At 45.3% G+C, this 16889-nt stretch overlaps 1 protein-coding gene across 7 annotated transcripts in view; it reads left to right on the top strand.

Moving 5' to 3' along the window:
* The window catches only part of MYOM1 (myomesin 1), a 169673-nt gene that overhangs the window by 37563 nt on the left and 115221 nt on the right, over positions 1 to 16889 (top strand). For all 7 annotated transcript variants that reach the window (XM_075585274.1, XM_075585277.1, XM_075585276.1 and 4 more), the window contains 5 exons: positions 1917 to 2074; positions 10348 to 10440; positions 13889 to 13977; positions 14073 to 14132; positions 14693 to 14857. In XM_075585274.1, coding sequence (XP_075441389.1) covers positions 1917 to 2074; positions 10348 to 10440; positions 13889 to 13977; positions 14073 to 14132; positions 14693 to 14857 — 565 coding nt within the window. The remainder of the gene's footprint in view (positions 1 to 1916; positions 2075 to 10347; positions 10441 to 13888; positions 13978 to 14072; positions 14133 to 14692; positions 14858 to 16889) is intronic.

The raw sequence follows: 16889 nt of genomic DNA, 5'->3' as shown, positions 1-16889 counted from the left end.
GTGCTCTTTCTGTAATGGCCTTTTCCCTACACAAGTCAATTGTGGACCTGAAGCAGGAAAGAAATGCTTACAGGGCCTCCAAGCTTCCCACTGTAGCCACTGTGCTTAGGCATACATTGCCAAGAAGACATGGCGTATTGCTAGCCATTGACGACTGAGCGTAAACAGCCCTGCTTTAACCCCTTCGGCAGTGGAGTGCAGCTAAATGATTTGGTATCTTTAATATACATTTTAAAAATGGATTTGATCAATTCAATGCACGGGCAAGAAGAAAGCCAATGTAATGTAAACTGGTTTCCAAAATAAAGTAAAATACACAAGGAAATAAAATCTAATTGCAGTCACTTTATTAAGAAAATATTCAGGGGGCGACGCTTGACTACCCGGATCGGTAAGCAATTTCCTAACTTGTTCATGACCCTGCACTGGCTCTGATTTATATGATCTATGCGCACGGCTACCTAAGCCCACTCTCCTCCCTGTGACCTATCTCTTGTACCTCTATATTTCCTTAACACTTACTAAGTGAAATTGACACGTGTGAAATGTGAGAGAGTTCAGCTGCCCAACAAACGAGAGGAGAAGATTACGCGGGTTGAGTGTGTTAAGAGGCCGTTCAAGTGAATCCTGAAAATAATTTGTGGGAATAAAATGACGCGAAAATATAATGAAATATTGCTGGCATAGTGGAGTCACAGATGGTATTATGTGGTGATGGCAGCATATAGTTCACGGTGCTTATGAACTACATTGCATCAGCAATGGCACCCGATCCTGTTCATAAAAGATATCCTCTATGCACAAGCCAGCTTTAAAAATCTTCCCTTTAATAAATGACATACGTGCTGCCCTTCATATAGCAGCAATGTAGGCCAAAATGTATTTAGATCTATGATCATGTTATGTTGTAGCCTTTAGCCACAGGATTAACCCATTTATTTTATTTTAGTTTAGAAGAGGAATATTGCAATCAATGACAATCATTTTAATTTGTCTCCAAAACCATTTACTTACAGACTCTTTATTTCAGAAATGTTACATTGCGGGACAATGCAGAAAACGGGGTTGAAGGGAGTAGTACCGGCCTAATCAAAGGGTGCAAAATAAACATCTATTTCTGAGTTGATTAGTCTTAAATCTATTAATTTAGATATATCTTACCCCCAAATAGTTTGAGATGTTTAAGGGACTTATTCTTTATCCGCCAAAGCAGTAGATTAGGGATGAAATTTGCCATTGAAGTCAATGAGGAATGTCATTTGAAAATGTCCGGATCGGCTGCTTCGGCAGATATAGAATAACCAGTTGGTTACATCCATGATGCAGTTTGTGACCACCCCCTACTGTATGTCACTTTGTTATGCCACAAAACACATCATGGGTAACATCAGAAAAGCCAGCTCTTCACCTGAGAATGTGGACGATGTTGTGCTCAGATCAATGTTGTTAAGAAGACACAATAGGAAAATACATTTTATTAATGTATTATTTGTCTTATTATTTGTCTATGATTTGAGCCATATGCAGTTTTTATGTTTCTAACATAGATTATTCAGTCTGGTCATGGCAACTACAGACACAGGACATGGACACAGATTGGGATGGTCAGATAGAAGATATGCAGGAGCCTTGAGTGATCACTGGAATCTGTACCATTAAAAAACATCAGTTAACCAATATAACGTGTCTGCTCTTCTCACCCAAATCGTGGCATTTGCTTATTTTCTACAAACGGCTTTTTTTCAGATTCCACGGTACATGTGGTTTGCATTCCTTGCTCTTACATTTTTTTTATTGGATATATCTAATCATTAATTTTCGGTTGTAACGCCATTCTACCTTATACTTAAAGGTGTGCTCATCAGAAGTAAACATATCATGTAATTATCAATCACAGTAAAACATATCCTTTGCAGATAGAAGAAAATGAAGAATTTCACAAGAAGATAAATGAAGACAGCCTTTTGCACGCTCCCATCTTTGTCATCAAGCCTCGTTCCCACACCATCTGGGAAACTCAGAATCTCAAATTTCATTGCACAGTGAGTGGGTGGCCGGAGCCGCGGGTCACTTGGTACGTTCTCATTCATACTCTGGTTTGAATTCAGCATTTGTACCCACTTTTGCCTTGAATTAGTATGTTACTGCTCTGATGGCTACTAGCAATAACTAGTCATTTTGTTTTTACCATATGGAATACATAAGTCAGTAAACTGTACACATTCTGAAACTGTGTTGAATATGACCCCGTGGGACATATACCTAGCTTTGTACAGTACTGTACGTTCTGTATCAGTGCTACATAAAACAAAATCTCTATTACTGCTTTCTTTCTGTATTTTCTATCTAGAAACTAGGTGTGAAAGCAGATCCTATTAGAACTTTGTTACAAAACCAAAATTCTTAAGACATTTAGAAACAAAACCCCAAACTTAATTACAACCCAAACCAAACCCAGTATATTAGGCCAAGGGCCCATCCCTAAGCGTTTCTGGCCATATTTTTTTTCTAATGATTCAACATTTTTGGGTTATATTACTTTTTGTTTTCTAATAGTTTTTTTAATGATTTTATTCTAATTTTAAAGATTGTTCCTGCTTTAATATGGTATTGTAGCAGTTTCCTATTTTTTCTAAGATTTTTTCAATAATTTGTTTAAAAAATAAACAAAACCAATGTAAGACAAAGTGAGTTTTGGCAAAAGCAGAACCAAAACACAAACCCTGTCTAAAACAGCAAACATTTTTTCAACCAAAACACGAGGGAAAGTGCCCACCCTTAATTATATCATATAGTGCACTTTCTTTGCACAAAAGTGATCCTGTTATATTCGTGAGGTAAGAGTTCAGATTAATTTAACACATACTTCATATATAAAAATCGAAATAACATTTTTAATGCATGGTTCAATATTATCATTATTATTATTATTAATATTAGAATGATTAATTTCCTTCTTTAACATATTACACGTATTAGTGAAAGTGAACTGCCATGATATACAAATAACATGCATATTTAATCAAGCGTATTGTTATATACAGATACAATTGGAGTATAGCTCTTTGCTTTGAGGAGTGACACTTGATGTCAACAAAACTAACAATAACAATAATAAACATAATATTTATTTCCAATTCTTTACTGGCTGCTTCCATGTAGATTACAGGATTAGAAATGTGCTGGAAAGATTGCAGCCCATGTATAGCTTTATGGATGCCTCTAAAGAAAAATTACAAAGCACATTGTCTACATGCAAATTATTATTATTATTATTATATTCATATTATATATACTACCATCTACTGGTTGTGTACAAATAAATGAGAGTGTGAGTAAGGAGGAAGTCAAGGTAGTGTCTTGACATCTTGCTAGGAGATGCAACAGGCTTGTTAAATCGTATGTAGCCAGGTCACCCTTTGCCCCCTGCGACCCCCTCGGGAGCCTCCGTGGGCACAAGCGATGCCGGGTACTGCCGCTGGCCAGCGGCAGACCCGACGGCCATCCCAAGGGTGGGGGCCGTTGCAGGGAGCGGTGCGCTGTCTCCGCGAGCAGGCCGGTTGCCGGGGACGCGATCGGGCCGTTGCTAAGGCCGCGGTCGCATCTCTAAGGTCCCGGCGGCCGGCGAGGAGAGCGCCGCCATTGCGCTTCAAGTCGCGCATGCGCAGTGATCGCGCGAGGGCAGGAGAGCCCCAGATAGGTCGCGCATGCGCAGATAGGGGTAGGGAGCTAAGGCAGCTCTTAGGAGGTCGCGCGAGAGTAGGGAAGCATAGGGAGAGCTTGAGGCGGCCATTAGGAGTTAGTGTAGGCAGAGGGGAGGAACGCACGCGGTCCCAATGTTATTGTAGGGGCCTCGGGACTACAATTCCCATGAGGCATAGCGAGGCAGGCACCAGGTGCTTGATAGGAGCCAATAGAGATGTAGGACTGCCCTGGAGGAAAAGAGATACATTTTCCCGGGCTTTGCATGAGTCACGTCAGTCAGGAAGAAGCAGAGCAAGGAGGCAGACAAGGGAAGGAGGTAGGGTGCAGGAGAGAGGGACTCCCCTGTATTAGGCCAGCACCCCCTTGGTCAGAGATAGCTCAGCTCCCCAGTAAGGTGAGTGTTGCCAGGGGCAGCCCTCAGGTTAGGGACCCTGCCACTTACATTAGTGGGAGCTGAGAGAAGGAAGTCTGCAGTTAGAGAGTTGGAGTCAGGGAGCTGTTAGGGAAGTAGGGTGTAGGGAGCGAGTGCAGCTTCTGCCCCATATAGGTACCTACACTCCAGGTAGACCCCAACTCCCCACTAGTTGGGTGGGTAACTGTTCAGAAGGTGATAGAGAGTTGGAGCTAGGGAGCTGTGAGGGAAGAAGGGTGCGGGGAGTGAGAGCAGCTCCTGCACCCCATAGGTACCCACACCCCAGGTAGGCCCCAACCCCCCGCTAGTGTAGCGGGTTAAGTACTGAGGGAGGCCCAAGATAGGGACGCTGCCCTTAGTGTTGTTAGAGTGCTGCATTGTCAGGGTCACGGCGAGCAGTGCTGTGAGGTCTGATAGGCAGGCACCTTGTTGCGCAGCACGTTGGCTGCAGCCTCCAGTGAGTTACAGCTTGCTGCGGTAGGCGCTGGGACTAGTCAGAGAGTAGTGGGTCTGGAGAAGGGCTATAGCTGTTCTAGTCACCTTGAGGTAGCGCTAGGGGTAGGATGCCTGAAGGGATAGCCTGTTAATGAGGTCAGGAATTCTGGAGAGGATCTGCACTAGGCTAGCCAACAGTAGGTAGACGCCCAAGTACTGCATGGAAGAGTACTCTAGTCCATTCCAGATCACTTACCGAAGGGGCTTGGGTAGTTGGGGGAGTGGGACAGGTCATTACCCCCTGCAGGCCCTAGGAGTTCCCCAAGCCACTACAGGTTGCTGTACTACAGGGACAGGCCCTAGGTTAGGGTTCCTGTCACGTTAGTACCATTTATATAGATAGGGACACAGCGGCTGCTGTTGTTCCTGTGGAAGCGGTTGGACCCACGTTGGGGTCCACAGAGACGATTCCAGAGTGGGACCGCCCTAGTGGTCCGCACGTGTAAGGAGTTCGGTTGGAGGATCAGACGGACTCATCACACGTCTGACCCTTTGAGAAGTTTGTTGCTGACCCGAGCACCGGAGTGCTCGGCAGGTATTATACCATCACATGTGCACCAACAGGCCTAGAGGTTCTTAGTGACTGCGCAGTCACCCATTGACTATCTCTGTAGGAGTACGGGACATTGGGTGGGGTTCTTGGGACACTGGGTGGGATCACCTAGTGTTTGGGAATCGTCCTGCGAGACGTCACTGTTAGTGTCTCACCGTGAGAGAGACACAGGTTATCATTATTATTCGTTAGTAAAGTCCTTAGTTATTATAATCACTGACTGTGTGTGTGGTTTCTAATTGGGTTCCTATGTAGGGTCATTCTACACGTCCATAGAATCCTACATAGGTGGAGGCGCTGTAAACGAAGATCTGTTCCAGAGGATTCACCCCAGGCTCTCATTAGCGGAGGCTCAGACCTCCTGTGAGCCTGCAGGTATACGCACCACACCGGTAACACCGCATGTTCTACTCACCCACACTATATATGAGATTGGGTGGGGTGGAATACCCGTTACATTTGGAGGCGCTGCTGAGAGACACCTGGGGTGCCCTGTCCATTTTTTCTAAATTGTCCCGTCCCTATTTTTGTCACCATGTTTGTGAAGTCCGGAGACGAGGTCCTGGCCTGGGCTTTGAGGCAATACCTACACTGGCGACACACTTTATTCGAGCTTGGCTAGTCCCACGAATTCGGGTATACCCGGGTGTATTGAGGTTTGTGACTGTTTTCTGCCCGAGTACATTGAGTTATTTTTCAGGCAGGGATTGAAGCATTTTATTCCCGCTGGCTGCAATACTGCACAGTATATATATATACACTGCATTACAATTCATGAATTTATGCCATCTGGTAGACACGCGAAGCATTGCAGCCTATTAAATCCTAATCATCCTCATTTAACAGATCAGCCGCCCATCAGCCAGGCATGAACCCAGGCTGGGAAGGCAAATGCAACGGGGCTTGTCAGAGGTGAGGAGCGGTGCATTCCAGGTATCTGCCAGGTACATACCGGGTATTTGCTCGAATAAAGTGTGTCGGTGCAGTAGACCCTGGACAGGTAGTGGCGGTAGGAGGCATTCCCGTAACTATACCCAAAATGAAGGTTCGGGAGTATATGTGTAAAATTCCTGAGTGGCCATGGACATGTGTCTTAGATGAGGAGCAAGATCCCACGTCCACATGGAAGACCATTCTTTTTGTAGTAACCCACACTGAGAATATATGCCTGGCAAAGGCACCGTCCGCACTGTTCATGCCCGGGGGCCCCTCAGAAGGGTACCCCCTAGTCTACGCAGACCAAGCAGGATGGCGTTTCCCGCCAAATCAGGAGAGCGCACGTGCTGCTGACTGCCAACCTGCACAGCAAGATGTTGCAACAATCTGTCCGGGATTGGCGCGAAAATCAGAGCCCCTCCCCAGTGATGTGAGTGACTCAGAGCAGAGCCAGAACTACTCACTTGTAGAAAGTGCCCTTCCTACAGATTCCACCAGGGGGAGCAAACACTGTAATCTGCAACCATACGTTGACGCCGTGCTAGACTGTTTGATCTCTGAAGAGGTGTATTCCGATGTTGCGGACCCTGCTGTGGGCCCGTGTGCCCTTCGATGGTCAGTCAGACCTACTGCAGAGGTACCATCGGTCCTAGGCTTGGGACCAGTACCTACAGACAACAAGGGTGAGTCGACTGCCCCAGGGGTGTTGGGGGTGAGCCTCCAGGTGACCGCGGAGCACGATGGCTCCTTAAGTCTGGTCGCCCGGGCGCAGGGCTCCCCTCTGCATCGCGTCCTGGCGGAGGTGTCCTCATTAGAAGATAGCTGTCCAGTGGTGCGAGTGGACCAGTGCCCACTGCCTATCGTGCCAGAAGAAGAGAAACCCATCGCAAGCCAGCCGAGTGGTAAGGAACCCCCTTGCCCCCCACAGGCTCCGATGGAGGTGGCCGTGAAGAAGGCCAGAGTTGCGGCTTCTGAGCGGAGTGTGAGCCCGTGTGCTCCGACACAAGTGGTCCCAGGACTGGGATCCAACACTCCCGAAGTTCGAGTCAGTGAGTGGACTGTCCCAGAAGAGTTGGGGACAGGTCCCGATACTACCAAGGTGGGAACTGACAGCGTCCCCGAGGACCTGTTGGACACCGTGAATCACCGCAGTGGTAAGGTATCTACCCTTTACCCCCTGCCAGGTGAAACAGAGACTTTGCTGAAAGAGAAGCGGCCCATCCGCCAAGTAGTGGACCGTGGGAAAGGTCTTGGCCGCCTGGCCTGCTGTTTCCAAGGCGTGGATGACCAGGTAAAGACCGGGTTGAAAGACACTGTGCTATTCCTTCCACCAGGGGGAGGAAGTAGTACTGAACCAGTAACTGTCACCCCAGAGTGTGCTCTTCAAGAGAATTTTCTGGGAGAGGCTCACGGACGCAAAAGTGAGGTACCCCCACCTGATCAGTTAGGGGCACCCCACAAATGGTCTCAGCTAGCCTCGGGAATTATGGGGTGTGATGTGACATGTGTTGGTGAGGTTAAAGCCGATCTGTTAAGTGTACGGGGTATGCCATGCCATTTGTCAGTGTGTGAAATTGTGCCCTGTTATGTCGTTCCCCAAGCGAGGGCGTTGGGTGTTTCACCAGGGGGAGAGTGTAGCCAGGTCACCCTTTGCCCCCTGCGACCCCCTCGGGAGCCTCCGTGGGCACAAGCGATGCCGGGTACTGCCGCTGGCCAGCGGCAGACCCGACGGCCATCCCAAGGGTGGGGGCCGTTGCAGGGAGCGGTGCGCTGTCTCCGCGAGCAGGCCGGTTGCCGGGGACGCGATCGGGCCGTTGCTAAGGCCGCGGTCGCATCTCTAAGGTCCCGGCGGCCGGCGAGGAGAGCGCCGCCATTGCGCTTCAAGTCGCGCATGCGCAGTGATCGCGCGAGGGCAGGAGAGCCCCAGATAGGTCGCGCATGCGCAGATAGGGGTAGGGAGCTAAGGCAGCTCTTAGGAGGTCGCGCGAGAGTAGGGAAGCATAGGGAGAGCTTGAGGCGGCCATTAGGAGTTAGTGTAGGCAGAGGGGAGGAACGCACGCGGTCCCAATGTTATTGTAGGGGCCTCGGGACTACAATTCCCATGAGGCATAGCGAGGCAGGCACCAGGTGCTTGATAGGAGCCAATAGAGATGTAGGACTGCCCTGGAGGAAAAGAGATACATTTTCCCGGGCTTTGCATGAGTCACGTCAGTCAGGAAGAAGCAGAGCAAGGAGGCAGACAAGGGAAGGAGGTAGGGTGCAGGAGAGAGGGACTCCCCTGTATTAGGCCAGCACCCCCTTGGTCAGAGATAGCTCAGCTCCCCAGTAAGGTGAGTGTTGCCAGGGGCAGCCCTCAGGTTAGGGACCCTGCCACTTACATTAGTGGGAGCTGAGAGAAGGAAGTCTGCAGTTAGAGAGTTGGAGTCAGGGAGCTGTTAGGGAAGTAGGGTGTAGGGAGCGAGTGCAGCTTCTGCCCCATATAGGTACCTACACTCCAGGTAGACCCCAACTCCCCACTAGTTGGGTGGGTAACTGTTCAGAAGGTGATAGAGAGTTGGAGCTAGGGAGCTGTGAGGGAAGAAGGGTGCGGGGAGTGAGAGCAGCTCCTGCACCCCATAGGTACCCACACCCCAGGTAGGCCCCAACCCCCCGCTAGTGTAGCGGGTTAAGTACTGAGGGAGGCCCAAGATAGGGACGCTGCCCTTAGTGTTGTTAGAGTGCTGCATTGTCAGGGTCACGGCGAGCAGTGCTGTGAGGTCTGATAGGCAGGCACCTTGTTGCGCAGCACGTTGGCTGCAGCCTCCAGTGAGTTACAGCTTGCTGCGGTAGGCGCTGGGACTAGTCAGAGAGTAGTGGGTCTGGAGAAGGGCTATAGCTGTTCTAGTCACCTTGAGGTAGCGCTAGGGGTAGGATGCCTGAAGGGATAGCCTGTTAATGAGGTCAGGAATTCTGGAGAGGATCTGCACTAGGCTAGCCAACAGTAGGTAGACGCCCAAGTACTGCATGGAAGAGTACTCTAGTCCATTCCAGATCACTTACCGAAGGGGCTTGGGTAGTTGGGGGAGTGGGACAGGTCATTACCCCCTGCAGGCCCTAGGAGTTCCCCAAGCCACTACAGGTTGCTGTACTACAGGGACAGGCCCTAGGTTAGGGTTCCTGTCACGTTAGTACCATTTATATAGATAGGGACACAGCGGCTGCTGTTGTTCCTGTGGAAGCGGTTGGACCCACGTTGGGGTCCACAGAGACGATTCCAGAGTGGGACCGCCCTAGTGGTCCGCACGTGTAAGGAGTTCGGTTGGAGGATCAGATGGACTCATCACACGTCTGACCCTTTGAGAAGTTTGTTGCTGACCCGAGCACCGGAGTGCTCGGCAGGTATTATACCATCACATGTGCACCAACAGGCCTAGAGGTTCTTAGTGACTGCGCAGTCACCCATTGACTATCTCTGTAGGAGTACGGGACATTGGGTGGGGTTCTTGGGACACTGGGTGGGATCACCTAGTGTTTGGGAATCGTCCTGCGAGACGTCACTGTTAGTGTCTCACCGTGAGAGAGACACAGGTTATCATTATTATTCGTTAGTAAAGTCCTTAGTTATTATAATCACTGACTGTGTGTGTGGTTTCTAATTGGGTTCCTATGTAGGGTCATTCTACACGTCCATAGAATCCTACATAGGTGGAGGCGCTGTAAACGAAGATCTGTTCCAGAGGATTCACCCCAGGCTCTCATTAGCGGAGGCTCAGACCTCCTGTGAGCCTGCAGGTATACGCACCACACCGGTAACACCGCATGTTCTACTCACCCACACTATATATGAGATTGGGTGGGGTGGAATACCCGTTACATGTAGAAAGAACCAAAATAAAAGACACAGTCGTACATGCACAAAGTTATACTGTAGGCAAAAAGATATGGAAAACCCAGGATATATGAGAGCTACTGTGGACTTGAAAGCTATTAGCACATGGAATGCCAGCAGGGACCTGCTCTCTAACATTAGCATATGACTTCTCCAAATGGCATTTCACTTTCCACAAATAACAAGTGTCTTCAAAATGAGTTATGCTTTTTGCCAGTAGGATAACCCCATCACTGCCACAGGGGCCTAAGACTCAATGCAAATCAGTCAGTATACTGCATACGCCTGCACCAAAGGGGCTTATGCCAAGGAAAAGTAAATTCTGTTTACCACCTTTTTCCAGTCAGTGATTCTCATAACCATGTTTCCTTCACCCAGGTACAAAAACAATGTGCCTATCAATGATCAAATTCATCCTGACAAGTACAAAATTGAAAGTGGATACGGACTTCACTCACTGGAGATTAACAAGTAAGTAATGGTTAATCACTCAGAGTTCAATGCAAAAATAATGTTGTCTGTGCCCCAATGAAGGTGAAATAGTTATCCAAATTATTGGATAGTTTAAAAACACTCCATTTCCTGTCCTTCTACTCAAAAGTCCCTGTCAGTTTGGGATCACTGTGCAGAATGTTTTGGGTTAATCTCAAAACCTTTCCACCTCCCCCCTATATTTGGAAATGCTGACCTTCCTCCAGGATTGAATAAATATACGTTACATTTTCTTAGGAGAGTAGATTTGAACAGATACCTTAATCTGTTTGTTGGACAGAACGTCACCTAATTTTAAGATATTAAGTAAAAATACCAATCCTCTAAGTGTGAGTTTCTAGAAGTTTTGGGAGAGCGTGAAGGAGTGTCAGACACCCGTGGCTACTTACGAGAGAATATATCTCTGAATTACAGCTGGAAGGCCTGTTTTTCCTCCTTTTATCAACGATTGCCATAGCTTTTCCATTGACTAACCTTCTATACATGAGGTATCGGGAAATGGATCTGCAGGCTTCGATTACATTTGAGGAGTGGGAGGAGATATGGGAAAAACTTCCACACTGTCAATCTGAGTCAATTATATGGAACAAGTTTATAACATGTTTTTTAATGGTTATCTCACACACCAGTTTATATTGTCAATATGAAACAATGTCCCAGTTATGCTGGAGGGGATGGTGAGAGATTGGTATATTATTAATGATGTCCATTAGGAGCAAGGTTGTGTAATGGCTAAAGGATTGTACTGGTCAGCGGATCCACTTAGACCATGGTTCTGTCTTCTTTTGAAACCTGACATTGATCATCATTTAAATATACTTATTGCCAACATTTGTCTAGCGACTAGAGATGCCACAGGGGAAAGAAGACGTGTCACATGGGGAATTAACTCAGCCCCCCAAATAATGATCAAACTGTTTTTTTTTAAAAATTGGATAAAAATTGAAAAACTGACCAGCATCTTCAAAGGTAACCAACTTCATTTGGAAACATCCCCCCTGAATATATTTGCAGATCGCCTTACATCCCTGACTACATACTATTATGTTACTCTCACTGTTACTGGATGCTCTTTGATTTACTGGACCGGTTTTTCTGTTAAATACAAAACAATATTAGGAGACAGATTATTAAAGGATCTTTTTGTTACAAATTATTTGTAGTCTGTACAAACTTGCAACACTGAACCTCCCCCAACCCCTTACTTACCTCATTTTGTCATCCTTGTCTACTTCTTGCCTTTTTTTAAGTGTTTATGCCCCCTCCTCCACTCCCCCTGTATTAAATTGTCTCTATAGCAAAATTGAATAAAGAGTTCTAATAAAAACACTCAACATCTTGCCTCACACATGGCTCAGTTTGTTATTGCCTCCCACATGACATAGGGAACTTGTGTGTCTTGAATACTTATCCCAAGTGAACAAGTACAGATGTAGCAGGTGTTCATGCAGCTGCTGGCACGCAGCAGCAGGTGCAATAACGCGTTAGCCCCGCCCCTTTGTTGTGCGCGACTAATAACTTTACAGTAGTGTCGTCTTCCGCTGTCACATTGTGTGTGTCCCGTTGCAACGCGCCAATGTGACCATTAACTGCTGTATCTGTACGTGGAACTGCGACTATAACATACTAAAACTATGGATTCATATACATCATTGTAATGCAAGCCACAAACATGCACAATATCCCACACGGAAAAGTAAAGAAACCCAAATCCTAGTTTCAGCTGTATTTATACTTGGCAACGAGCTCCACTTGTCAACATCCTACCAAGCCCAGGCACTTTGGTGCTTATGTGTGTTTTCTGAACAGGTATCTTGTAAAATATATATATACTGTATATATATATATATATATATATATATATATATATATATATTTATTTATTTATTTATTTTTAATTGGTAATGCATCTTTTATACAATTCCTTATAAGACCACCATTTACGTCATCTCTACATTAATGTTTACAGCTTTTTGGTCATATTGTAGGTACTATTTGTAAAGTGCCATTAACCTTCGTTATATTGTAATTCTTTTTTCCTAACATGTTAAGAATGCTTTTGTTTTTTGAACTCCGCCATCTTTTGCTGTCTTCTTCCCTCACTAAGCCCCTCCTGAATGACAGCGTTATTTATAGGACACTGATACATTCTTGGGATATCTGTGACAATCCCGTATAAATGAATGCAGCAAGGGTCTTTAATGAACAGCTAGCAGCTGGCATTAGAAAGATGTTGGTTGAGTATTTTGGTTCTTCCATGATAACTATCCTGTCATACTGTGTATCCGTGTATTGTGTATCCATGCTTCCAATTTCACTTTATGCTAAATATAACTGATTGTGCTTCAACTATATAATTGTACAGACAACAGTAGATATCTGAGTTTTTGTTTTAAAATGCAGCAGCTATGAGATTTGTCTTTCAATATTATTTCCAGGCAACTCTTTGTCTTTGTTTGCTGTTACATCGGATGCAATGAGACGAGAGGAATGAGACAGACATATTCACTAAGCACTGAAGCCATAAGGCACCGCGTAGCCGAGGCGTGACCAACTCCAGTCCTCAAAGGCCACCAACCGCTCGGGTTTTCAGGATATCCCTGCTTCAGCACAGGTGGCTTAACCAGTGGCTGAACCACTGATTGAGCCACCTGTGCTTAAGCAGAGGTATCCTGAAAACCTGACCTGTTGGCGGCCCTTGAGGAATAAAGTTGGCCACCCCTGGCGTAGCCCATTCATTTCAATAGGATGTAAAATGCCTTTCAGCTTTGCACCACTAAGTAAACATGGCGCCTAATGTACATATGTCTCCGGCAGTGTCAACTGTGTGTGTGTTTCGCAACTAGTCCTTAACAGCGCTCCCAGCTGCTCGTTTTGGTTTTATATATTTTTTACATTATTGGAAGTGGGGGAGCGGGGATCCCCTGGAGTTATTTTTAGCTCTGTTGAACCTCTGCATCTTAAAATATTTACTGGTGAAGGTACCTGTGTTGAAACTCCTTCCAGGGGAAACAAAATGGCTACCAAACCATTGGCCAATAGGACGCCACAACATCATAGAGCGTGGCTTTCTATTGGACGGCCATTTAAGTACCCTAAAGAAGCACAGTACCATCAACGGTGAGAATCTCCTAAACCGGGAAGGCCCCGAAAATAAACGTATCCTGTAAAAAAAAAAAAAATGTATGTAACATTGGCAGGATTGCTGCTTTAAAAATAGCACATTTTTAAAATAAGGTTTAAATTTGATGCGAAAGAATGAAAGCAAAGGCTACATTGGTTATATCTGATTTTGTATTTAGACCTCTTAAGCAATGATCCTGTAGCAATGTTAAGTGGTTAAAGTATTGCATTAAACCGAAAACTATTGGAGCAGTACAATGTCTTTCTAATGTAGATCCAAACGTATAAAATGTTCTTCTTCCAGGTGTGATTTTGAAGACACCGCTCAATACCATGCTTCAGCTATGAATGTAAAAGGAGAAATTTCTGGTTATGCTTCTCTCGTGGTAAAGAGTAGGTTTGCAAAACTTTTTACATTTTTATAATACCTTTATGTAGTAAATACTGGGGGTTAATACGGTGTTTTATCTAACCTTTGTTTTCATTAGGGTACAAAGGGGAGTTGGATGTAACACCTTTTCCTGCTATAAGGAGTGACCCATTCAGCTGTAAGTTGAACATGTGTTTGTCCTTGTGTGTGACAATAATAGGACCATAAGATAAAACAGATGCACTTTGTACCACTTATTATGCTGTTTTTGGCAAGAAACACAACTGTGTAAAATGTGACCCAATATATCACATATTCACATAAGTGTCTGACAACTAATGGTAGCTTGCATCAGTTGTGATTTTGTGTCACAGGCTTATGTTATGTAGCCCTAAAAGTAGAAAGGCAATTTCCTGCAGTGATTACTATTTCGTGCATTATCAGTCCACTAAAATGGATTGAAAGATCTTCCTTATATCGTATAAAATATTTAAAAATTGTATTGTGACCTTCTCAATAATGCTAATAATTATCAAAGCAAACGAGGGTACAATTTATCGAACCCTTATAACCTTCTGGATTCTGTATAATTTGAGACTTTCTAAATGATTTACATCAACCCCAAAAAATATTACAAAGAAAGGCGTACTATTTGACATTTTTCTTCTGCATGCTTTGTTTTACAATGTGACTTGCTTTCCTCGTTGCTCTGCTTCATTGTTTTTATTCCTAACACAGTTGCCATCACCCCCCATGGCTTTGGTTCAAAATTTGACATACATTTTGTTGACACATTTGGAGTGTCGTTTGGGAAAGAAGGCGAGACATTGAGCTTGGGATCCACGATCATCATACATCCCACCATAAAGCGCTTCCAACCAGAGATCCAGTGGTACCGAAATGGTAAGAATGTCATTGTCGGAGAAGCGAGATTAATGATTACTTTATTCTAGAGAGACAAAGAGATTCCTATCACAGAGATACGGTTGGGTTGGCATGAAAGGTAAGAAAAAAGAGAGAAGAAACTTAGGCCTCGTTCAGGGTGCTGGCTTCGGAGGGAGGGCGTGCTGCCGTGGGACCCAATGTATTCAAATTGAATACTGGTTGTCTCCGAAGCCAGGAGTTGACGCTGGCAACAGTTTCAATAAACAAAAAATTCGTTTTTTGAAGCTGCAGCAGCGTCACTGGGACCTCGGCAGCCAATGAAATCATTCTTGAGAATGATTTCATGACTGCAACTTGGATCCCTAACCTGCTGTCTGTAGCCCCGCCCCCTCCCCGCCTCCTCAACTCCTGAAAACGTCTGCTGGGAGGATGAACACACATCGCCCAGCAGACTGCCGCCCTCCCTCCCGAACGCCCTCCCTCCAACTCCTGCCTCTGGCACCCTGAACAAGACCTTAGATGTTTGTAAGAAGCACTGATCAATGACTGTGTGCGAATGATGTAAAACAGATTTGCTCCAACCAGTTTTTGTGTTAGAAATATCACCATGCTACCCTAAGATATGACATATTTTCATATTTCTAAAATAGTTATTTGATTGCCTGTAGCTATCAATAAAAGCAATAATTGGATTTGTCCACTTTAGACCTTATAATTTAGTTTCTTTTAATGTTTATCTGAACTTGGTCATGGCAATTTTGACCATGTTACACTCACCGAACCCCTCAGTCCAGAGATACTTCCCCCATTTAAGTGACAGAGCTTCCTGACAATGTCCTTAACTAGCTCCAATAGAAGGTGTGTGTGTGTTCTAATTAGCAGGCACCACATAATGACATTGCCTTGATTCATTGGCTCACTGGCAAGAAAGTTGCCGGAGGAAACGAAAAGTGGGGCTTAGATAGGGTATCGCTACTTCAAAGCCTTTAGTGTTAAAGGTTTCAGTAGCATGGAGACACATACATTTGTCCACTAGTTATGTAATAGCTACAGTTAAATATATGGGAAAGCAGCCAGCAAATGTATTTTCAGAGCTCTTTTTGTAAGAATGAAACAGTCCTATTTAGGGATGCGGAAAAGTCATTTGAGGGATTTATACTCCCATGATGAGCTTCTTCAACCAGATGTTTTCTTAATCTGTACCGGGGGTGGACTTCCTCCGAAACGGAACCACCGAAATGGTAAGAATGTCATTGTCGGAGAAGCGAGATTAATGATTACTTTATTCTAGAGAGACAAAGAGATTCCTATCACAGAGATACGGTTGGGTTGGCATGAAAGGTAAGAAAAAAGAGAGAAGAAACTTAGGCCTCGTTCAGGGTGCTGGCTTCGGAGGGAGGGCGTGCTGCCGTGGGACCCAATGTATTCAAATTGAATACTGGTTGTCTCCGAAGCCAGGAGTTGACGCTGGCAACAGTTTCAATAAACAAAAAATTCGTTTTTTGAAGCTGCAGCAGCGTCACTGGGACCTCGGCAGCCAATGAAATCATTCTTGAGAATGATTTCATGACTGCAACTTGGATCCCTAACCTGCTGTCTGTAGCCCCGCCCCCTCCCCGCCTCCTCAACTCCTGAAAACGTCTGCTGGGAGGATGAACACACATCGCCCAGCAGACTGCCGCCCTCCCTCCCGAACGCCCTCCCTCCAACTCCTGCCTCTGGCACCCTGAACAAGACCTTAGATGTTTGTAAGAAGCACTGATCAATGACTGTGTGCGAATGATGTAAAACAGATTTGCTCCAACCAGTTTTTGTGTTAGAAATATCACCATGCTACCCTAAGATATGACATATTTTCATATTTCTAAAATAGTTATTTGATTGCCTGTAGCTATCAATAAAAGCAATAATTGGATTTGTCCACTTTAGACCTTATAATTTAGTTTCTTTTAATGTTTATCTGAACTTGGTCATGGCAATTTTGACCATGTTACACTCACCGAACCCCTCAGTCCAGAGATACTTCCCCCATTTAAGTGACAGAGCTTCC

This window comes from Ascaphus truei, chromosome 2 (genome assembly GCF_040206685.1).
Source record: "Ascaphus truei isolate aAscTru1 chromosome 2, aAscTru1.hap1, whole genome shotgun sequence".
NCBI lineage: Eukaryota > Metazoa > Chordata > Amphibia > Anura > Ascaphidae > Ascaphus > Ascaphus truei.
Note: the sequence above shows the minus strand (reverse complement) of the source record. Positions and strands in the feature narration are given on the sequence as shown.